General features: G+C 38.1%; 1 protein-coding gene across 1 annotated transcript; it reads left to right on the forward strand.

Annotated features, from left to right (window-relative positions):
* The first annotated feature begins 1,047 nt into the window (after positions 1 to 1,047).
* Positions 1,048 to 24,949, forward strand: SUPT16H (SPT16 homolog, facilitates chromatin remodeling subunit). Its single transcript, XM_058293777.2, has 24 exons — positions 1,048 to 1,316; positions 1,932 to 2,084; positions 2,642 to 2,788; positions 3,553 to 3,704; positions 4,238 to 4,410; positions 6,487 to 6,577; positions 7,894 to 7,967; positions 8,098 to 8,210; positions 10,208 to 10,273; positions 10,392 to 10,487; positions 10,572 to 10,687; positions 10,782 to 10,935; positions 12,259 to 12,386; positions 12,761 to 12,896; positions 13,015 to 13,141; positions 13,384 to 13,502; positions 14,041 to 14,166; positions 14,518 to 14,630; positions 14,968 to 15,043; positions 15,847 to 16,016; positions 21,307 to 21,436; positions 22,116 to 22,245; positions 22,376 to 22,453; positions 23,631 to 24,949. The coding sequence occupies exons 1-24, from the start codon at positions 1,182 to 1,184 to the stop codon at positions 23,774 to 23,776; spliced, it is 2,949 nt and encodes a 982-aa protein (XP_058149760.2). The 5' UTR covers positions 1,048 to 1,181; the 3' UTR covers positions 23,777 to 24,949.
* The last annotated feature ends 60 nt before the right edge of the window (positions 24,950 to 25,009 follow it).

Genomic DNA, 25,009 nt, shown 5'->3' on the forward strand with positions numbered 1-25,009 from the left:
GAATATCATTTCAAGCTCACAGACCCCTTGTTAAGAACACCCTACTTTAGAGGCATTAAACCATCTACTGCACTGTTCAATACAGTAGCCCACTAGCCATGTTTCAGGATCTGAATAGCCATGAGTAACTAGTGGCTACCATACTGGTCAGAGCAGATATAGAACATTTCCATTATCACAGAATGCACAGTTGGACAGCACTGATAATGAAAAAAGAAAAAAAGTATATCAATTAGGAGATATAAAAAGGAAAACCTAAATATCAGTTGCTTAAACAAAATATTTTTGTGTGGGGGGGTGGTTTAAATATTTGATTTCTCTTACTTAGTCATCTTCCAGGCTTCTTCCAGGTCTCCACTCATGCTGGTAATGCATAATGGCTGCCATTAGCTCAGCCATCCTATCTGCACTCAAAGCAAAAAGATGAAAAAGGGGAAGAAAATAGTTGACCTCCTTCCCTTTTTTGTTTTTGTTTTTGTTTTTTGAGTGTTTGTGACAGTGAGTACTACCCAACTCCAGTCATGGAGGCAAGCTGTACTGGCATCAGCGAAAATCCTGCCATTGATCTAGCACATTTCTGACACTCAGAAGGTCACTCCTTCCTTTTTTAAGGAGGCTTGCTTGAGGTCCCACATAATACTTTGACTCCTGTCTTAATTGGCCAAAATCTTTAGCTCTCCCTGGGTAAAAATTATAAGTCTTTTTAAGAGAGAAGAGTGAAAAGAATAATTGTTAGGTGATTAGCAAACAGTCTTTGGGTGGGTGGAATGCTCAGTTCCCTGAGATACTACCCTTTCCTTTGTTTTACATATTTTTACCCTACTAAGAAATGATGTAGTTTATAATTTGAAAAAATAGAAATTGCTCAAATGATCATGCTGACTTTTATGCAATATTTCTAACATTTCAAAGTAAGTAGAATAATATAACAAATACACATGTATCCATTATTCAGTTCCAGTAAATTATCAACTCCTAGCTAATCCAGTTTCAGTTTTATCCATACCCAGACTCTCCCCACTCCAGATTATTTTGAAGCAAACCCAGATAACTTATTTTGTCTGTAAATATTTCTGTGTGAGTCCATTAATTTTTTTTTTTTTTTTAATCTGTAAAAACTATTGCATTGTTGTCTTGTCCCATAGACATGGCTCTTTGGTTATGAACTAACTGATACCATCATGGTCTTCTGTGATGAAAAAATAATCTTTATGGCCAGTAAGAAAAAAGTGGAATTCTTGAAACAAATTGCCAATACTAAGGGCAATGAGAATGCTAATGGAGCCCCTGCCATCACATTGCTGATACGAGAAAAGGTAAGGACAAATAAAGAATGTCATAAATATGAAGAAAGTATAAAAATGGTAAACAGAAGTGCGGTTGCAATTACAGAGTTTTGTTGCATCTTCATTGTTAGGTAAGAAGAAAACATTTCAGTAATTATCAGTTCCTTGGCAAGACATAGGGGCTCTGGAATTCTTGTGAACTTTATCTGTCCATTCTCAACACTGGCCTTTTTTTTTTCTTCCATATATAAGTTCATTCATTAGAGCAGATAACCTGAAATATCCTTAAGGAAACATAGTCATGCCTCATTTCCAATTTTTATCAAATCTTTTTGACATACCTAAACACATAGATGAGCAATATTGTCTCGCAGTGTTGTGAGAGTTTAAGTTTCTTAGCTGTTCCTGAAGAAAAAGAATATTTTTGTCAACTTTTATGATAATTTTATTTAAGTATATGAAAATATCCAAAGAAATTTGGTGGTTACAATCTGGTGGTTTCTTTCTTAAAGAAATAGATAAGGGGAGGGTGGGAGGAAGGATTTATTCTTCCTGAGAACATTCTTGCTCTCTTACTAGAGGAATATAGATGTCTAATTCAAAAATTCATTAAGAAACTCCTCCTTTTCTCTTTACCTCTGATAGAATGAAAGTAATAAAAGCAGCTTTGACAAAATGATTGAAGCCATTAAAGAAAGTAAGAATGGCAAAAAGATTGGAGTATTCAGCAAAGATAAATTCCCTGGAGAGTTCATGAAGAGCTGGAATGACTGCCTCAACAAAGAGGGCTTTGACAAAGTAAGAAAACTCATGGAAACTAGCATATTAGGAGTTGAGAAGACAAAAGTTTGCTGAGGTTCCTGAACAGATAGTGTCTGGAATTTGTTTCTGAGAAAACCGTTTATTCATTTGCTTTTCCATTTTTCATCCCCTTTGGATGAGCGACCACTTAAACTTTTCAGTCAGGAATAAAGCATGCATGAGATAGTTCGAGTACTTCAGAGGGAAACTTGTCCAAAATAATTTTTTATTTATATTACTTTTTCCCAGTTTCTTGTCTATTTTCCTTCTTTAGAATTTGGAACCTCTAGAGCTGGACATTTACATTTTAAAGGGCACATTAGCTTAATGCCTCTGAAAATAAGTACAGTGATCTGACAAAAGATTATTTAAAATGTTATTTAAAATGTTTATTCGGTCCAAAGAGAAAGTTTAGTTTTTCTGCAAACTACAAATTAATAGTTTCCCAAATAATCATATATCATCTCAGCTAATATTTTAATTGGGGGATATGCATTTCTTTAGCAGTTCTATATTTGCCTGTTAGAAACTTGTATCAATCACTGTGACTATAGGTAGATATCAGTGCAGTTGTGGCGTACACCATTGCTGTAAAGGAAGATGGGGAGCTCAACCTAATGAAGAAAGCAGCCAGCATCACTTCTGAGGTCTTCAACAAATTCTTCAAGGAAAGAGTCATGGAAATTGTTGATGCAGATGAGGTTAGTGGGGAAGGGAGAGTCTGTACTGTTTTAATGATGCAGAAATATGTCTCTACTACAGTTTCTTTGATGCTGAACTGTGTAATTGTGTCATCTCTCTTTCAAAATATCTATAAACCTGAAATATGATTTCTTGAAGTTACCTAGTGTTTGACTTAGGAATTCCTTGAATAGCTGTGAATTCCATGTATTTTTCTCTAAATTTGCTTTACATATATATGAAAATACTACTTTTGGGGAAGCAGATGTGGGTCAAACGATTGGACTCCTGCCTGCTACATGGGAGGTCCTGGGTTCAGTTCCCAGTACCTCCTAGAGGGGACAAGCAGGACAGTAGGCTGGTGCAACAGGCAGGCCTGGTGAGCTGACTCAAAAAGATGACAGAACAAAGAGACAAAGAGGGAAAGACAATGACCACACAACAAAGGGAGATGAAGTGGCTCAATTGATTGAGCTCCTCTCTCTCAAATAGGAGGTCCCAGGTTTGGTTCCTGGTGTCTCCTAAAAGGAGGATGAGCAGACAGCAGAGAGCACACAGCAAATGGACACATAGAACAGAGAGTGCGAACAACAAGGGGGTGAATAAATAAATTTTTAAAAGTTTTAAAAATATGTATTACTTTGCACGTAAGTTATAAGACTTTTGTATCATCTTAAATGGTACTAGGATATATGTTTTTTCCTAATGATAATGTCAAAAAATTCCAGCACCCCTCTTTGCCACCCTTTAGTGTCATTTTTTTTTTTTTTGGATACTTTTACAGAAAGTTAGACACAGCAAACTGGCTGAGTCTGTGGAAAAGGCCATTGAAGAGAAGAAATACCTAACTGGGGCAGACCCTTCTACTGTGGAAATGTGTTATCCTCCTATCATCCAGAGTGGTGGCAACTATAATCTCAAATTCAGTGTGGTGAGGTAAGTATGAGAATTTTAGAATAGCACAATGAGAACGTTTCTGCCTTTGGCCTGTTTTTTTCTTTGGCGCAATCCAGGTAATTTTCTCTTTTCCTGTTAAAAAAGTAATACATCATCTTTGTAGAAAATTTTTTAAAAAGTAGAAGGAGACAATGTAGTCAGCATTCTACATTTTCTTCTTTTTTCCTATGCACATTTGTTATTTCACATAGTTACTAATTTCTTATTTTTAGCACTAGAATGTAAGTAGTTTTCAAACTATTGCAAATCCTTGGGAAAAAAGTTAATAGATGTACTGTAATGCAATTTTTCTTTACTTTTATTCAATTTTTATCCTGTAAGTGTTGGTCACCAATTTTCATAACCAACCTTTATAAACAACAGTTTTCTATTTAAACAAAAAGGTTAAGTACTTATTCAGCTTCACCTTTGGTATAGAGCAGGGAAAGGTGATAATTATAGATATCATGTGCCAGTTATGCTGTGGATTTGCTAGTTTGGGTAATGCATGCTTTTTTTCTTTTGGCCTCTAGTGACAAGAATCACATGCATTTTGGGGCCATCACTTGTGCCATGGGTATTCGCTTCAAATCTTACTGCTCCAATCTTGTTCGTACCTTGATGGTTGACCCTTCTCAGGAAGTTCAAGAGAATTATAACTTTTTGCTTCAGCTTCAAGAGGAGCTGCTAAAGGAATTGAGACATGGTGAGGTACCTTAGAAAAAAAGGTTGGAGATAATGTAGCAAAAATGTCAATAGTGTTTACTTAAGTTTATTTCCCTGAGGCTTCTCTTATATAAAAAGAATTAGATTTTACTAACCTTGAATCATCCTAGCACTTAGTTTTTTTGTTTGTTTGTTTTTTACTTTGAGGTACTGAAGCCTGAACCTTGTCTATGGGAAGCCAGTGCTCAAGCACTGAACCACATCAGCTCCCTGAGTTTTTTTGTTTGTTTGCTTGCTTGTTTTTGTTTTGTTTTATTTTTAGGAGGCACCGTGGACCTCCCATGTGGGGAGCAGGCAAGCAATCAACCACTTGAGCCACATCTGCTCCCCTAGCACTTAGTTCTTAAATCTACCTTTTTCAAGCATGATTCATCTGATTTTGTTGTTTATGCTGATTTTTACAAAATCCCCTGATTGGTTAGGCCTCTGTGTCCAGCTCTTCCTAAGATGCCTCATCCTTATTAACTCTTCTTTAGTATAGAAAGTTCTGAGAGCTAGTGTCTCTACCAGAGGATGTTAATTCTACATTGAGTTGGAGACCAAGAAATAACAAGAATCTTAATATGAGAACAGAACTGGTAGCATCCTTGCTAAGCAAGCAGCTGACTACCTTTAAAAAAAAGCAGAATACTTCTTTTGCCTTAAGATTCTGCACTCCCAGTTGACTAAATGGCCATTAATGTTTTCCACCAATAAATCACTCTGAGCTCACCCATGTAGACCAGAGATTCTAAACACCGTTTGTCCACAATATCTCTAAAATTTGTCTTGAGAAATCCTGTTTGGGACTAAGTCGTGGATAGTTAATGAGGATAAGGACCCCTCTGAGGCCACCATTTCTGGACTCTACTGGCTTGAAATATTCATAGCTTAGTCCTAAAAAATTAAGGTCAGATACCTTCTAACAGTAATTCAACCATTTAGTCCTGTTTTTCAAAATGTGTAACTTTAATGTGATACCATTCATCCAGCTCTTTAAAAATTCTTCACTGGAATCATCTGGTGTTTCACAATCTCCTTGAGTCAATGTAATGCATAGTGCAAGCCATAGATAGGTATATGGGAATACTGTATTTTTTTTTTTTTTTTTTTAAGATTTATTTCTCCCCACTCCCTCCATTGTCTGCTCTCTCTGTCCATTGGCTATGGGTTCTTCTGTGTCTGCTTGTATTCTCATTAGGCGGGGGAAACGACCCTGGGACCTTCCGGGGTAGGAGAGAGATGCCACCTCAGCTCCCTGGATTGCTAAGTTTCTCATTATCTGTCCTCTGTGTCTCTTTTTGTTGCATTATCTTGCTGCTTCAGCTCTCTGCGTTGGCCGGAACTTCTGCGCGGGGTGGCACTCCTCCGCATGGGCCCGCACTCCTCGTGGGCCAGCTTGCCTTCACTTCACCAGGAGGCCCTGGGTATCAAACCCTGGACCTCCTATATGGTAAACAGGAGCCCGATTGCTTGAGCCACATCTTCTTCCCTGAATGCTATTTTTTTTTTTACATGATTTTTCTGTAAGCCTCCAGCTTCTTTTTTTTTTTAAATTTAAGTACGATATATTTCACGGGCTTGTGTATTGAGTGTTATAAATGAGATAATACATGTAAATTGCTTCATATAGCACCTAGAACATAGACTGTCAATGAATGTTGGCTGCTGCTGTTTTTAAAAAAAATTGTAATATTATAAAAAAGTGCTATCATCATTTGTAGCAAATGTTCCACACCAGTGCAAGGTGTTTGTGGTAGGGCAGTGTATGGGAATCCTGTATTTTATGAACGATTGCTCTGAAAACCCAAAACTTCACTAGTGAAAAAAAATTTTTTTTTAATAGCTGAGTAGGTTCTGGGTTTTTCTTTTTTTGTTTTTGGGTATTTTTTGGTTTTTGGTTTTTTTAAAAATGTGAATTTCTGGGCCCCTCCTTTGAGACTGCATTCCTTCGTTCACACTTTCAGAAATACTGTTTGAGATTTAATTGGTGAAGCAAATTTTTTATTTAAAAAGTGTGCTTTTGTGGTTTTTCTTCTGAAAAATAATTTAATGTCCTTTTCTGACTTGTCATTAGGTGTGAAGATATGTGATGTATATAATGCTGTCATGGATGTGGTTAAAAAGCAGAAGCCAGAGCTGCTGAATAAAATTACCAAAAACCTAGGGTAAGATACTATATATGGGAAAGCAGATTTGGCTTAACGGATAGAGCATTCTCCTGACACATGGGAGGTCCAGGTTCAAACCCAGGGCCTCCTGACCCATGTGATGAGCTGGCCCACACGCAGTGCTGATGAGCGCAGGGAGTGCTGTGCCACGCAGGGGGCTCCACACAAGGAGTGCGCCCCGTGAGGAGAGCCACCCAGTGCGAAAAAAGTGCAGCCTGCCTAGGAGTGGTGCCACACACACACAGCTGACGCAGCAAGATGACGCAACAAAAAGAGACACAGATTCCCCGTGCCACTGGAAAGAATATAAGGGGACACAGAAGAACACACAGAGAATGGACACAGAGCAGACAACTGGGGCAGGGAGGGCGGGGAAGGGGAGAGAAATAAAAAATAAATCTTTAAAAAAAAAAGATACTATGAATGTACATTGTCATTCTGAGTCAGTTTCCAGGACTGACTGACAATGGTCAAGAGAAATATTCTTAGATCAATTGATTGATTCAGCCAGCATTGATAGACTAATAAACCTGTTGTGTGCCTAGCACAGTGTTATCAGAGAAAGATTTAAGTTCTGTTTCCAGGGTTGGGGTGGGGATATATCTATACCATTCTTCTACTGAAATGCCAATTAGATGTTCTAGGATCAAATTGAGTAAGTTAGGAAACATCATATACTAATTAAATACTTTGAGGTACCCTATTATTTTTTTCTTTTTTTTAATGTTTTGGTCCAGTGTCTCTCTCTCAAATGTATTTGACCATTGAACACCAAGACACCTAATAGTACCTTACAAAGCAAAGGACATTTTTGGAAATTTCATTGTAGGCAATCTCCTTAGATGAGACTAATCTGGGGTACATAATTTCTTTGTGGGCTCTGGTGGACAAGAGGAAATAAGTTATTATGCTAAGTCTTGTCCCAGTTGGCTTGTGGATATCATCCCACAAACTTCCAACTAAAATTCCTTCTCTTCAGCCATTTGAAGGTAGTGTACCCTTAACTGCCTGCTGTTCATAAGAAAATTAACTTGATTTCTTGGTAGAAGACTAAAATTTACACATGGGTGAATAAAGAGGACTTGATATAGTAACTTTTAGGAGAGATACTTAATTACAAAAATTCTATTTTAACATGGAATTAAATGGCATATTAAAAGCCCAGAGACTATTCTCAAATTCTATTTGTTACTTGATCAACAAAGGCAAATCACTTACCTTTTTTGCCTCTTGAAAATGGAAATAGAATACATTATACTTGACCCTGTTAGAGATGTTTTATCCTGTTGAAGTTTCTCTTCATTTCTTTTCAGGTTTGGAATGGGAATTGAATTCCGTGAAGGCTCTCTAGTAATCAATAGTAAAAATCAGTACAAACTGAAGAAAGGTGAGTTTTACATGCATGCAAGTGCAAAAGACTTTTTGAGTAATCTTTAGCTTCCTTTCCTCTTTGTATAAAATCTTAGAATTTTGCATCCTTTCACAGTCACAGACTGATCCCTGTTTTACTCTTTTAGGGATGGTTTTCAGCATTAATTTGGGATTCTCAGACCTCACTCATAAGGAGGGGAAGAAACCAGAAGAGAAAACATATGCCCTATTTATTGGTGACACAGTGCTTGTGGATGAGGTGTGTATTGCCTGTTAAACCCTTGAGTATTCATGAACTGACTTTTGAGGCACATTTTGGACCTTATGTTGCTTGTTTGTCTTTGTGCATGTGACAGACTGACCTAACAAGCTTGGAATAAAGATTGTATAGCCCAGGTACAGGAAGTGATTTAAACCAAGCTGCTTATCACATTGCAACTCGGAACTTGGCAATGATAATATCAAAAACTGATTATAATAATGGGGCTGATTTTTTTAAATAGCTTTATGGGGATATAATTCACAAACCATGTAATTAATCCATTTAAAGTGTACAGTTCAATGATTTTTAGTGTATTCACAGAGTTGTGCAACCATCGTCACTATCAAATTTTAGAACACTTTCATCACCCCTGAAAGAAGCCCCATATCCATTAGCAGTCACTCCCCATTTGACCCCAATCTTCCCACCGTTAGGCAGCGATTAACCTTATTTATACCACTGAATTTGCCTACTCTGGACATTTCATTGAAGTGGAATTACACAATATATGGTCTTTTGTGACTGACTTCTTTCACATAACAGGAATTGATTTTTAAAAATAATAGCCAGTATTTCAGTGTTTTTAACTATAAGCTAAGCACTTTTATGCATTATCTCATTTAATCTTACAACAGTTATATGAAGTATAGAGACTCTTATTATCCCATTCTACAGATAGAGAAATGGAGGCATAGAGATTTAAATAACTTTCCAAGATTCTAGCAGTGGAAGAAATATCATTGATGTGGAGGCAGTGGCCACTAGAGGTTCTGAGGGTAGGGAGAAGGAAAATAAGTTTAATATAGGGGCATTTTTGGGACTTGGGAATCATCCTGAATGGCATTATAACAGATACAGGCCATTATATATCTTGTCATAATCTACACAATTAAGTGGAAGAGAGTGTAAACTACAATGTAAACTATAACCCATGCTTAGTAGCAGTACTCCAGAATGTGTTTATCAATTGCAGTGAATGTACCACACTAATGAAACATGTTGCTAATGTGACAAGTGAGGAGAGCGGGGCATATGGGAATCCTTTACATATATTTTCTGTAACATAATGTAATCTAAGCATCTTTTTTTTTTTTTTTTTTTTTTAAAGATTTATTTATTTATTTAATTTCCCCCCCTCCCCTGGTTGTCTGTTCTTGGTGTCTATTTGCTGCGTCTTGTTTCTTTGTCCGCTTCTGTTGTCGTCAGCGGCACGGGAAGTGTGGGCGGCGCCATTCCTGGGCAGGCTGCTCTTTCTTTTCACGCTGGGCGGCTCTCCTTATGGGCGCACTCCTTGCGCGTGGGGCTCCCCCACGCGGGGGACACCCTTGCGTGGCACGGCACTCCTTGCGCGCATCAGCACTGCGCATGGCCAGCTCCACACGGGTCAAGGAGGCCCGGGGTTTGAACCGCGGACCTCCCATATGGTAGACGGACGCCCTAACCACTGGGCCAAAGTCCGTTTCCCAATCTAAGCATCTTTTAAAAAATGAAAGAACTAAATAAATAAATTGCCAAATGTCACAAAGCTACACTATATATAACTGAGCTGGAATTGTAAGTAATTGTCAGTTTTCTTAACCATACCCCCTATGTTGTGTCCCAAATTATTATTCCTAATGAGAGTTTGGGAAAATAAAAACTATTTATTGTCAAAGAGTTTAGTATCCAGAAGCTTGAAAACATTGCCTAGCTATATACTGGGTTAGAAAGCAAAAGTGCTTTCATTTAAAATCCCTTACAGGGAACAGATGTAGCTCAAGTGGTTGAGTGCCTGCTTCCCACATATGAGTTCCTGGGTTCAATCCCCAGTACCTTCTAAAAACAAAAAACAAACAAATGAAAAAAAACAACTTAGGGAAGCCAATGTAGCCAGCAGTTGAGTGCTGTCTTCCCACATACAAGGTCCCAGGTTCAATCCCTGGCTCTCATGCCTCAAAAATAAAAAAATAATAAAATTTCTTATAGATATCTGGGTTCTCTCTCTTTTATTCTAGGATGGCCCAGCCACTGTTCTCACTTCTGTGAAGAAAAAAGTGAAGAATGTGGGGATTTTTCTAAAGGTAAGAGTGCCTACGAAGGAGACAAATGAATGGTTGTAGGAAGTTCAGCACAGTGAAGTTAAACAGTGTTGACTAAATGTTAGAACTTGATTTTGTGATTACGATTTTTTTCCCACAGAATGAGGATGAGGAGGAAGAGGAGGAGGAGAAAGATGAGGCTGAGGACCTTTTGGGAAGAGGTTCTCGGGCAGCATTACTTACAGAAAGAACACGAGTAAGTTCCCTGTTTTAAATTACATTGATCTCATATCAATCATGATTCATGTCTTCTGATCACTTGGGTTTTTCCTATCACTAGAATGAGATGACTGCAGAAGAGAAGCGAAGAGCACATCAAAAAGAACTGGCAGCTCAGCTCAATGAGGAAGCAAAAAGACGATTGACTGAACAGAAGGGAGAGCAGCAGATTCAGAAGTAAGAGTTTATTTTTATATTAAGCAGTGAGATCGTCTTAGGGTTATTTATGACTGAGAAAGTTTCCCAATGTTTTTTTTCCCTCCCACTCCAGAGCTCGCAAATCTAATGTATCCTATAAAAACCCATCACTGATGCCTAAGGAACCACATATTCGGGAAATGAAAATATATATTGATAAGAAATATGAGACTGTAATAATGCCAGTGTTTGGCATTGCAACACCTTTTCACATTGCCACAATCAAGGTACTCACTTCATTAAATCAGGTTTCATCCAAATCCTTTCATAAACTTAATTATGTTTACCATAGATAATTATATGTGCTGCTTTCATCATCACTCTCATTATCTGCCGCTGCAGACTCTACCTTTCTCACTTTACTGCCTTCTCCCTCTTGCCCTTCTTTTCTTCTTTTTTTTATTTAAAGATTTATTTTTTCATTTATTTCTCTCCCCTACCCCCCCACCCCCCCCCCCCCAGTTGTCTGCTCTCTGTGTCCATTCACTGTGTGTTCTTCTGTGATCGCTTCTATCCTTATCAGCAGCACCGGGAATCTGTGTTTCTTTTTGCTGCATCATCTTGTTGCGTTAGCTGTCCGTGTGCGTGGCGCCATTCTTGGGCAAGCTGCACTTTCTTTTGCACTGGGCGGTAGGGTTCCCCTACACAGGGGACACCCCTGCGTGGCACAGCACTCTTTGCACGTATTAGCAGTGCACACGGGCCAGCTCCACACAGGTCAAGGAGGCCCAGGGTTTGAACCCCGGACCTCCCATATGGTAGGCAGATGCCCTATCCATTGGACCAAGTCCATTTCCCTTGCTTTATTTTCTGTTATCATACTACTGCTTCATTATTCACCTCTAGAAAGCGTAATGTTCTATTCTGGAAATATAATTTGCTTGTCTCTCGAACTTCAAGGCTGTTTTGGTTTTGTTTTGTTTTGTTTTTTAGATTTATTTATTTTATTTTATTTATTTTCTCCTCCTCCTCCCCATCATGGTTCCCTCATCTGTCTACTCCTTGTTTTTGCTCTGTGTCTGCTCATCTTTTCCAGGAGGCACCGGGAACCAAACCCGGGACCTCCCACATGGGAGGCGAGTGCCCAACAGCCTAAGCAACATCTGCTCCCCACTGGCTGTGGCATCTGCTGGCATGCAGCATTTAACTTATTTGGCGGGTCAGGCATCTAGCTCGCTGTGGTGGGTGCAGCATCTGCTCATCTTCTTTGGGAGGCACCGGGACCTGAACCCAGGACGTCCCATGTGGTATGGGGGTGCCCAAATGGTTGAGCCACATCCACTTCCCTAAGTATTCTTTAATCTGTAGTTGTACACATGCTAGAAGGTACCTCGAGAATTGAGTAATTCTTTTGCGAAACAGACAGGGAGTCATATAAGAAGATGGGCTAAAAATGAAGTGTGTTTGATTTAGATTAAGGTTTGCATGCTATTATCTTGAGAATAATTGACTCCTAATTCCTAGTTTCATTTTAGCATCTCTTTAGCTACTAATCTTTATCTAGGAAAGTTACCGATTTTTTCTTTAATGTTTTTCTTTTCTTTGACCAGAATATAAGTATGTCAGTGGAAGGAGACTACACTTACTTGCGAATCAACTTCTATTGCCCAGGCAGTGCTCTTGGAAGGAACGAGGGAAACATCTTTCCTAACCCAGAAGCCACTTTTGTTAAGGAAATGTGAGTCTCCAGGAAAACAATCATCCCCAAGTCCCTTCTGGCTGTACTGGTACCCTCAAAAATATTTCATTCTCTGTGCTGCATCCTCCCACAACTCATGAATAACAAAGCCTCCTTCAGTGCACTTATTTAAGATCACCTTGCTAGTTTTGTACTATTTTAAGAGTGGAGCCTAATTTAGAAACTTTGTGAAAATATTTTCTATGTACTACACTTATTTTGCAATAGAATCTTCAAATAAGAAAATATGTGACACACTGGATTCAGTTCCCTCCATGATGTGAAATGGGATAATTTGGGATTGCTGTGCTAGATTTTAAAGTAGGTTACTTGGTCTGAAGGAAATTTCAATAAATGTTTCCCCTTTTCTATAGTACATATCGAGCTTCAAATATGAAAGCACCTGGAGAACAGACAGTACCAGCCTTAAATCTTCAGAATGCTTTCCGAATTATAAAAGAAGTGCAGAAACGCTATAAAACCCGGGAAGCAGAAGAGAAAGAGAAAGAGGTAAACCTCAACACAGACTAACCAACTTTGTACAAAAGGATACATGTACAGTTTTTTGGAATGTGAGGATTCACATTAATATCCTTTTAATACTTATCTTCATATTCTTCTTTCTTAGGGCATTGTGAAACAAGACTCACTGGTTATTAATCTAAACCGGAGTAATCCCAAACTGAAAGATCTGTACATTCGCCCAAACATTGCCCAGAAGAGGATGCAAGGCTCACTGGAAGCCCATGTCAATGGTATGGATGATATCTCATGTGCCTGATCTTCATTTTCAGGGGCACATTTATAGGAATGACAAATCAGATAATATAGCATGACAGTGATATGCTGGGAGGATTCTACTCACATGGCTTTGTGGCCAGGAGGAATGGAGAACTTTGTACATGACCCTGTTCAAATCAGCCAGAATAGATGCAGTGCTTCTTGGCCTCACGTAGTAATGCTGCTGGACTCTGAGCTGCTTCTTATTTTTTTCCAGGATTCCGCTTCACATCTGTTCGAGGAGACAAGGTGGATATTCTGTACAATAATATCAAGCATGCCTTATTCCAGCCCTGTGATGGAGAAATGATTATTGTCTTGCACTTTCACCTCAAGGTATACCGTTCTACTTACTAGCCATGGGATCTTGAGTAAGATGTTTAATTTCTGACAGCTTCTTTCCTAATAAATGGTGTTGACAGAAGTCACCAGTCACATGTAATCATTAAGAGGATCAAATAAGATAATGTTTTTGAAGTCCATAGTGCCTTGCGTGTAGAAGGTCCTAAGTTTATTTTTTTCCCTTGGTGTGATACACACCGAACATCAAGATATATATATATGTAAGCTTTTCTCCAAATTCTTATTTCTGAGGTGGAAAGTTTTTGCTTGAGACACAGTTTGACGTTCATTCTAATAAATAGCGGTACTTTTAAAAATTTATACCCCCTCACATTCCCAAAAATCATCCTTTTCAAATAACACTAGGGGTATTTTAACTATGTTTATATATGTGCAATGGGATGCCTAATTCCAACATAGATTATTTTTTATATTTTTGTGTTCTGTGTTTTTCCTTGTGTCATCCCTCTGTCTATTGTGTAGCCCAAGTCTTCTGACTTTTTTCCTTGTTCTTTCTGCTTTATGCCTTCAGAATGCCATCATGTTTGGGAAGAAGCGGCACACAGATGTGCAGTTCTACACAGAAGTGGGAGAGATCACCACAGACCTGGGAAAACATCAGCATATGCATGACCGAGATGATCTCTATGCCGAGCAGGCCTGTGAAATTTAGCATTTTATGTTATGGGGTAGCAAGGTAGGATGAGGCCCAAATCTGAGCTCAGGAGTTGTTATACTTAAAGACAACTCCTGAACCCTATCTGTGTGGAACAACTGAAGCATCTCCCCAGATGGTGTAGTGCAGTGGCTTATAGAATAGTCTTAGCTTACAGGCTTAGGTTTAGCTCTACTGTGAATGGTATGATGGCCTATAATAATGTATCCATATTAATTAGTATCATAGTTATGAGAAGTAAAGACTACAAAAGCACTCCAGACTTTTTGGAGGGGGGTTATTATTAACATGTAAAATGATGGCTATAGTTAATTGGTATTTGTTCTTCCACAGATGGAACGAGAAATGAGGCACAAACTGAAAACAGCCTTTAAAAATTTCATTGAGAAAGTAGAGGCTCTAACTAAGGAGGAACTGGAATTTGAAGTACCTTTTAGGGACTTGGGGTAACATATCTCATCTTTTTGGCCTAAAGTTTATTGGTCTGTACTTTTAAAAAATTGATTGCTCTTCCCTTAGTAATAATTTAACATCACATATGATGTAATTTTTCCTGTAACTAATAACTTTTGAGATATCCTTTTGATATATAACTCTTGAAAACTTTTAAAGGGTGGGTGAGTGGCTAAAACTGAGAGACTTCCTCTAGAAATAAGTCTCCAGTGAATATACTAGAGCTATGATTGGAATGGGAAAAGGAAAGAAGTTTACCTGTTGTTTCAGCAGCAATTAATCTAGTGATGATCCTAACTTACTTGAATTCCTTTTCTTCCTCCCTTTCAGATTTAATGGCGCTCCCTACAGGAGTACCTGTCTCCTTCAGCCCACTAGTAGTGCACTGGTAAATGCTACAGAATGGGTGAGTGTTTCTTCTGCCCTTTGGTAAGAAAATTGTTAGAGAAAAGAAAGCTGAAGGATAGGTATTTTGAAAATTAGGTCTTAATTATTTTTTCTGATTTTTTTGTTTGTTTTTTATTATTTTGGTTTTTTAATTTCAGCACTCATTACCCACTGAATTTGCTTATTCTAGATATCTCATATTAGTGCCATCATTCAATATTTGTCCTTATATGTCTTGTTTATTTCTTGGACCAAAATATTTTCACAATTCATCCAAGTTGTAGCTTGTCTCAGAACTCCATTTCATGGCCTAATTATATTCCATTGTGTATATGTACCACATTTGTTTGTCCATGCATTTGTTGATAGATATTTGGGTTGTTTCCATCTTTTGGCTATTGTGAATAATGCTGCTATGAGCATTGTTCTACAGTGATGTTTGAGTCCTGTTTTTATTTTCTTTGGATATATACTTACGATGGAATTACTTGGTCTTGTGGTAATTCTGTATTTTACTTTTTGAGAAATCTATATTCCTTTGCACAGTGGTTCCAGCATTTTTACAGTCCCTGAATTTCTTTTTTTATATTTACTTACCTTAGACTTAAAACTCATTGGACAAAAGATTCTTAGAATAGTTTTTCTTTTTCGTTATTTTTTCATATAGTTTGCTTGAATTTATTCTTATTGTATACTGATGCAGCATTTTAAAAAACTGTTCATTTATCCTGAGTGTAATGAATTATTTCCTGGAAGTATTTGAAAATGCTTGTGCTTTGGGGGACATATTCATATGATAATCATCCAAATTCTCCCTGACAGCCACCTTTTGTGGTAACATTGGATGAAGTGGAGCTGATTCACTTTGAGAGGGTCCAGTTTCACCTGAAGAACTTTGATATGGTAATAGTCTATAAAGATTACAGCAAGAAAGTGACAATGATCAATGCCATTCCTGTAGCTTCTCTGGACCCCATCAAGGAATGGCTGAAGTAAGTAAATATGCCAGCTCTCCCATTGACCCCTGTGAGCCCCCAAATTATAGAATTTGGCTCTGCTGCCTTCCACCAAGTGTGTGGTATTGTACGTACTGCTTCTGAGCTGAGCTCCAGAACAGAACTTGAAATTTTGGGATCTCTTAGGCATGGAGTGTTTAGTCTTTCCTGATACTATACAGTGAAAATAAAAATCTAAGATTTTTTTATACTTTCTATATTTATCAAAAACTCTGATAGCATATTTAATCCTTTTTTTTTTTCCATAGAAAGCAGGGGTTGGGTATTCCTTATTAGTGCTCCATTTTTATTGGAAGATGAGGTCAAATATACATTTATACATATATTTATACATTTAAGATTGATTACATAAGACTTTTGCTAAGAAACATATGCTGGTAGATGACAAAGAATCAAAAATATTATGCTAAATGTGTATGATCTTTTCAAAATCAGTATTTTGAGGTACAGTATTCATGCTATTAAATTCATGAACTGAAGTATATGATGTGAAGAGTTTTAACAAATGTATACCATGAATGTTTCCATTATTCCAGAAAGTTCCTTCATTTCCCTTTGTCATTTGCCTCCCCTCTCACCCCCAGCCCTAGTTTCTGACACTGTTTTGTCTCTTCTAGAATTCTACATATATGGCATCATGCATTATGTACTCTTATATTTTGCTTTTGAAATTTTTACAAGTTGTTACATGTATTAGTATTACATTCCTTTTTATTAGAGTAGTATTCCGTTGTGTGTGCATATCACTCTGTGCTTATTCATTCACCATTTAATTTGTGTTTCCATTTGGGGCTATGATGAATAGCTGCTATAAATATCCCATATAAATATTATACCTCAATAATGCTGATTTTAAGATCATGTATATTTTGTATATTTGTGATTCTACGTCATCTACCTGCATGTGTTTCTTAGCAAAAGCCTTATGGAATTAATCTATATATGTATAAATATATAGACAAATATATATGCCTAGGTTTGAATTGCTGGATAATTCTGGTAATTCTGTCTTTTTGAAGTACTATCAGACTCTTTTCCATCACATTGTTTTCCACAGCAGCTGTACCATTTTACATTCCCACAAACAAAAAACAAGGGATTATTCTTCACATCCTCACCAACACTTATTTTCTGTGTTATGTTTTGTTTTTATTAAAGCCATCTTAATAAAGTGTAAAGCCGTCTCTTGTTGTGATTTTTATTTTTTTTATAGGCGGTCCCGGGGATTGAACTCAGGACCTTGTGCATGGGAAGCAGGCTCTCAGCCAGTGAGCTATATCCACTCCCCAATGATAGTTGGCTTTATTAATTTGTTTTTAGGAGATCAAACCCGGTACCTTGTACACAGGAAGTAGGCACTCAACCACTTGAACTATATCCACTTCCCTCGTCATGATTTTGATTTGCATTTCCTTAAATGCCTGTGATTTTGAGTATCTTTTCATGTGCTTGTTGAACATGCATAAATCTTTAGGAAAAGGTTTGTTCAGGTCCTTTATCCAATTTTTAATTGAGTTATCTTTTTGTTGCTGAGTTGTAAGAGTTCTTTATATATTCTGGATTTTAAACCCTAATCCGGTTTTTATGTTTTAAGAGTTTTAATTTTAGCTTATATTTAGGTCATTAATCCATTTTGAGTTAATTTTTGTATATCAAGTGAGGTAGGTACAACATCATTCTTTTGCTTGTGACTTTCCAGTTGTCACAGCACCATTTGTTGGAAAGACTGTTCTTTCCCCATTGGAGATTATTCCCTATTTCGACAAGGGTCTTGCAACCCTTATCAAAAGTCAGTTGTCCATAGATGTTTGATATGTGACCTATCTTAAAGACTTTTACAATGTACCTTTGGATGGAATGTATATGTACTCTGCCACTGTTGGGTGGAAACTTCTTCAAATGTCAAGCTATCTCCTTTCTCATTTTCTGTCCACTTTCAATTAGAGAAAGTTATTGGAAATCTTTTGCTGTTAATTGTGTGTCTGTCAATTTCTCCTTACAGTTCTTTCAGTGTTTGCTTCATGTATTTTAAAGTTCTGTTACTATGTGCATACACATTTAGGATAGTTCCATAGTTCTGGTGAGTTGACCCTGTTATCATTATAAAATGTTCTAACCTAATTCCTGGTTAATATTCCTTGTTCTGAAATGTACTTTGTGATAATATTATAGATATTCTAGCTTTATTTTGGTTAGCGTTTGCATGGTATATAATTTTCTGTTCTTTTACTTTGAACTTTATATTTGGATCTCTTATTTAATTGGATTGCTGAAAACAGGCCGTAATTATCGAAGTAGTTGGGTTTAAATCTACCATCTTGCTATTTGTTTTCTATGTCACCCGTCAGTTCTTTGTTCCTTCTTCTTTTCATACCTTATTTTGGATTATTTTCTGTGATTGTTTTATCTTCATAGTTGACTTATTAGCTATTGCTTTTTATGTTATTTTTATTATTGCTCTAAGGTTTACACATCTTTAACCTATTACAGTCTGTGTTCATGTAGTATATCAGTTACGACTGTTGTTAGATTCTTATAGTTCATTTCCCCTCTTTTATGATATTATTGTCATATAATTTATTTTTACATATGTTATGAATTCCACAATTCGCTGCTATTTAGCTTTGAAACACATTTTTTCATTTTGTAAATTAATTGTTTAAAACATCTGATTTACAAAATGAAAAAAAACGTCTTATGTTCACTCACTTAGATATTATTCCAGGCACATTTTGTTTATTGTATAGTCCCAGTCTTCCTTCTGCTTTCATTTTCTTTCTGCCTGATAAACTTCTTTAGCATTCAAGGTGTAGGTTAGCTGGTGGGCAGGATTTTTCTGGAGAATCTTTATTTCACTTTCATTTCAGGAAGATTAATTTTGCTGGGTGTAGAATTCCAAGTTGGCAATTTTGTGTGTGTGTGGGGGGGGTTTGTTTGCTTTTTCTTGTTTTGTTTTTCTTTTTGTTTGTTTTTAATCACTAATTAAAGATGCTGCTCCATTGTCTTCTGGCTTGCACAATTTCCCATAAGATGACTGTTGTCATTTCTTTGTTCCTCTATACAAAATTGTCTTCTTTTCTTAGGCTTCTTTTAAGATTTTCCATTTATCATTGATATTTAATAGTTTATTAGATATCTTTGTGGGGTTTTGTGTTTATTCTGCTTGGTGTGCATTGACCTTTGATCTGTGAGTTTATGGTTTTAATCACATATGGAAATGTTTTAGCTTATTTCTTGAAGTATTTTTCCTCTTCCTCAGTTCCCCTCCTTTTATTTCTTAGACTCTACCTACATAGATACCCTTAATTTCTCTCATCAGGTTCAGGTTTCTCTCTACCTTCTTGAACATATAGAGTGTATTTACAGTATCTCCTTTAACATCCTTGTGTCCTAGTTCTAGGCATCGTATTTGTATTTTCTGTATCTTTTTCTCTTGATACTTGGTAATTTGTGATTTCTTGCTAGACATGGTATCCCTTCATTATTGGGTGCTTGATTTTATTGTATTATTTTAATTTGGGGGTTTTATTTGAGGATACAGTAAGTTGTTGGATTCCGTTTGACCTTTCACGGCTTATACTAAAGTAGTGTAGGTTCAGAACACCCTTTAGTCTAGGGCTGATTTGGCCCCACTACTAAGGCAATACTCTTCTGAGAACTCTACTTTAAGTCCCATGTATTATGGAGGTTCTTTCCACAGTAGCTGGTGAATCAGGAATTATTTCCAGTTCTCTGTGAACTCCGGGAATTGTTTGACCTGTGGATTTCTAATGCTTCTTTGTCCACCTTCAGTTAGTTTCTTCTGGTGTATGCAGATCAGTCCTTGCCCTAAGACTTGAAGGGACCCCACTACAGATCTTTCAGAAGTTTCTCCCTGTGTAACTCTTCCAGTGCTCTGTACCACAAACTGCAGCTCCCCAAGCCACACTCTTCTTTTCACCTCTAAGAAACCATCAGGTATCCCCTCCCCCACACAAAAGCCTGGGAGTTGCCTCCAGATAGAGAACAAAACCTTGGTTTTTTTTCCTTTCTCTTGAAGATTATACTCTTCTGCCTTTTATCCAATGTCTGCAAACAGCTGTTTGACATTTTGTCCAGTTTTCAACTGTGTAAGGTGGAAAGATAATGCTAGTCCATGTTATGCCATCCTGGCTTGAAGCAGAAGTTTCAGTACACGGTAGTGCCTGTGTGGATTTATGCTAGTGACTTCGGGCAGGTTTTATGCTGAAATTGTCTCTTTTTACACACACATTTTACCTGATTCAACTCTCCTTCAGAGAAGTAGACAACAGAATGCCAGTTGTTAAAAATCATTTGAGTACCTTCTTTACAGGGCACTTGATGTACTAAACAAAAGTTAAGTCCCTACCTTCAAATAGACTTTGTATCAAATAAACCAGATATAAGAAAACCTTGGGGGAAGCGGACTTGGCCCAGAGGTGAGGGCATCCATCTACCACATGGGAGGTCCACGGTTCAAACCCCGGGCCTCCTCGACCTGTGTGCAGCTGGCCCACGCGCACTGCTGATGCGCGCAAGGAGTGCTGTGCCATGCAGGGGTGTCCCCCGCGTAGGGGAGCCCTACGCACAAGGAGTGCGCCCCATAAGGAGAGCCACCCAGCACAAAAGAAAGTTCAGCCTGCCCAAGAATGGTGCCGCACACACGGAGAGTTGACACAACAAGATGACGCAACAAAAAGAAACAAAGATTTCCGTGCCGCTGACAACAATAGAAGTGGACAAAAAAGAACATGCAGAGAATAGACACAGAGAACGGACAACTGGGGTGGGGGCAGGGGAAGGGGAGAGAAATAAAAAAAATAAGTCTTTTAAAAAAAAAGAAAATCTTGGAAGGTTGAGGAGGGAAAGTAGGATCCCATGAAAATCATCCCAGTTTCTTAGTTGCAGTAATACGAGTGATCAGAGCTTAAAAATAATCACATAAGTGGCTATTTATTTGAAATTACTTGCTAATAAGAGTGGAGTCAGAGAAAATTGCGTGTAGGAGGGAAGGCTAAGTGAGAAATAGGGAAATTGGTGCTTACGATAATAAAGGAAGAGAGGGAAGAATGAGCTCAGAGTTGGTTGGAATGCGGTTCTGTGAGGGCTAGTGGGCTGGGACATAGTGCAAAAAATTTTTGCTATCATGTATTTAGAGAAGGGTTAATTTGCTTTTCAGGGATGCAGGTAACCAAGCAAGTTGACATTAGACATTCCAGAAAATATTAAAAAATTGATTTCGACTTTGTAATCTCATTTATCTCAGTTCCTGTGACCTGAAGTACACAGAAGGAGTACAGTCCCTCAACTGGACTAAAATCATGAAGACAATTGTTGATGATCCTGAGGGATTCTTTGAGCAAGGTGGCTGGTCTTTCCTGGAACCTGAGGGTGAGGTGCGTGAGTGTGGAGTTTCTTTTTTTGGTATACAGTGTTGCCCACTATCATTTGGCAGTTAGGAGAATGGTATTTAAGTAGCACTTACGGGGCTTGGCCAACTGGGAGAAGCTCTGAACACCACATGGTATTGTTTCTCCCAGATAGTTTTATACGTAAATGATAGATCACTTGGGCGCTGGTACCCACTGACAAAATTTCTTTGAAGTTATAAAAACTGTCCTGAGTTTCTCAGTTTTTGGAAGAAATTCTTCAGGGCATTTTGGCAAAAATTGTTTTCTAAAAAATGGTCCTCCATCTCTGCATAATGTATTATTACCAAGAGTCTATGTCAATAGTTAATTTCTCCAGGTACGGAGAAATCAGGTGACTCTTCCAGAAATATGAATTTGAAGGATATTCTCACTCTTCCAAAGATGGTAACAGCAAGGGTACTACTTTCCAGTGCATAGAACTTTGTCTTCACTTTGAACTTTACCAGTAATTTTAGATAAGTTCTTTTATCTCTTGGTCACTCAGCTTGTTTGGGATTGTTTTTTGTTTTGTTGTGGTTTTTTTCCCCTTCATATAAAATAGAAATAATGGTGGCATACCTAAGTGAATTGAATTAATTCATTAGATAAAGTGAATGTAAAAAAAAAAAATCGATAAATAATATTATACTGTCTAACTTGCCAGGGGAGTGATGCTGAGGAAGGGGATTCAGAATCTGAAATAGAAGATGAGACTTTTAACCCTTCAGAGGATGACTATGAAGAGGAAGAGGAGGATAGTGATGAAGACTATTCATCAGAAGCAGAAGAATCAGGTTAGATGTTTTAGGAAGAAGTTTATCATGGCTTCCTAAACTAATGTCATGTTTGGAATGTTTTTTAATAGGGAACTCGTATCATTCTGTTTTTTTCTTGTCTAGTGACTAATGTTTAGTTTTATTCCAGATTATTCCAAGGAGTCATTGGGCAGTGAAGAAGAGAGTGGAAAGGATTGGGATGAACTAGAGGAAGAAGCCAGAAAGGGTAATTGTTGGGGGTTTTTTTGGTTTGGTTTGGTTTGGTTTGGTTTGGTTTGGTTTGGTGGGTTTTTTTGTTTGTTTTTTAATATTGGTTGGTTAGTTGGTTCTAACACAAATTTGAAACACATTTCAGTATTTTGAGATATTAGTAGTCTAATAAGAGGTAGCCTAGTAAGAGTAACAAAAAAACACTATTAACACTGATTTGGACTCAAAGCTACAACTTCACTGACCAAAGAAGAAAAGTGATTCTAAAATTAATCCATTCTCTCCAAGTAGACATGATCTGCTCAAACCCCACACTTGCCCTTGTTCTGATAGTCACATATTCATAGAAGGCTCCAGATTCTGTTTCCAACCTCATACCTATGATAGTCTTTCTGGGCCTTTTCCAGGTTAGACATGTCTTTATAGTGCTAGTATCTACTATATCCCATATATTATGAAATGTTTTGCATAGGTGACCTTATTTAATCCTAAAATAATTCTCCATTTTGTAAGTAAATGCACCAAGGCTCAGAGAGATTAAGTAGTTGCCAGGGTCACACACGATAGTAAGCTTAAAACTCATGTGTGGGGAGCGAATGTGGCTTGAACAGTTGAGTGCCTGCCTATCACATGGGAGATCCCAGGTTCGGTTCCTGGTGCCTCCTAAAGAAAACAAGCAAAAACCATGTGCAGACAATGAGCAAAAACAAATGAGCAGGATGCGGTGTGTTTCCAGCAGTTGGGCACCCGCCTACCATATAGGAGGTCCTGGTTTCAGATCCCAGTGCCACATAAAGAAGACAAGCAAGACCGCGACCTGACATGCAGCAAGCTGATACAGCAAGATGACACAACGAGGAAACACAAGAGACAACAAACTGGGAGCAGAGGTGGCTCACGTGATTGGGTGCCTTCCTCTCACATGAGAGGTCCCAGGATCAGTTTCCAGAGCCTCCTAAAAAGATGAACAGACACAGAGGGCAGACAGTGAGCACAAAATTGGGGGGATGAGGGGGAGGGATAAATAAATTTTTTTAAAAAACAAATGAGCAAACAGATAAGGGAACCAGCTTGGGAGCCAGGGAGGGAAAAAACCTCATGTGACTTCAAAGCACATTCTTGCCACTATTTCATGCTATCCAGTGGTACTTAAAGCTAATATATACCTAATTAATAATGTCTCTTCTGTTCAGCGGACCGTGAAAGTCGTTATGAGGAAGAAGAAGAACAGAGTCGAAGTATGAGTCGGAAGAGGAAGGCATCTGTGCACAGTTCAGGCCGTGGCTCTAACCGTGGTTCCAGACATAGCTCTGCACCCCCCAAGAAAAAGAGGAAGTAACTTCTGAACTTTGACCCTGAACTCCATTCTTCCTCCTCCAGCCAACACCTGAAAATTTTACATACATAGAAACTGTATTTTCCTCTTTAATTTCTTCTGAATTTTGCCATTTGTGTTTATGGGTTTAGGGGGCCATTTGTATGGACCAATCTACTTGGGGAATTCCAGACCCACCAGGATATGTGCCAATGGCCCCATCCAGATGGCAAGGGAGTTGGTGTTCTTGAAGAATGGTGGAGTCTTCCACCATTAATAAATCTCATTTCATTCCTCTCTTTTCCTGTCACCTTCTGCCAGAACATCAGTGGCTTCTGACATCTTAATCTCTGGGTATCCAAGACATGGGTACAATGTGACCCTTAACTGTTTGTACCATGATTCTTGATCAGCAGATTTGCTCTTCCATCCTACCCTCCTGCCATGACCTTCCTCGCATCTCTTTTAAGTTCCATCTTTGCAATACTCAAGAAAAAGCTTTTGGAATTTGCTAATGAATGTGATAATCCATACAGCTTGAGCCAGTGAGACAGATTGAGATGGTGCCTTCATCTTAGTTTTCCTGCTTCATGCAGATTCTGAGGTACTTCTGCTACCTTGGAAGACATAAGCAGTGACACTCCTTGGCTCAGTTTCATCCTCTTTACAAATTCACACATAACAGTGGTAGAAGGCAAAATTACCTCTGTCTCTCTCCTTTCCTTTCTGACATTATCTGAGAAAGAATGGTTGTGCACCATCCACTGCTTCTAGTGAAATCTAGAGGGAGGCTCAAGAGTCAACGTTTAGATCTGCAAGGGGCAAGTCATGGCTTGGGCTTAGAATACCCTGATGAGAAAAGAGAAGAGGAAGGGAGGCCACATCCACACAAAGCCTCTCATCACTGCTGCTCCTTATTTTTACTTGTCTTGCATTGTCCTGTATTTATCACAGTTTCTGTTGAACAGCTTTTTTAAGTATTTGGGGAGTTTATCTTGCCATTTCCCCCTCCTGGTTCTCTGCACCCACCTACCTGTCCACTGCAGTTCCTTCTGTGTTCTGTGACTTTAAGAGAAGTGGGGGTGGGGGGGGGAGGGGGTCCTTGAATTTTGTTTGTTTTTTTCTCCTTAGCAGTAGGACTTGATATTTTCAATTTTGGAAGAACTAAAAGATAAATAAACTGTGGTTTTTTTTGTTGTTGTTTTGTTTTTGTAACTTCACCTCTTGTGACAGATCTTTTACAGTTCTTGGAAGCAA

This window comes from Dasypus novemcinctus, chromosome 3 (genome assembly GCF_030445035.2).
Source record: "Dasypus novemcinctus isolate mDasNov1 chromosome 3, mDasNov1.1.hap2, whole genome shotgun sequence".
Classification (NCBI taxonomy): domain Eukaryota; kingdom Metazoa; phylum Chordata; class Mammalia; order Cingulata; family Dasypodidae; genus Dasypus; species Dasypus novemcinctus.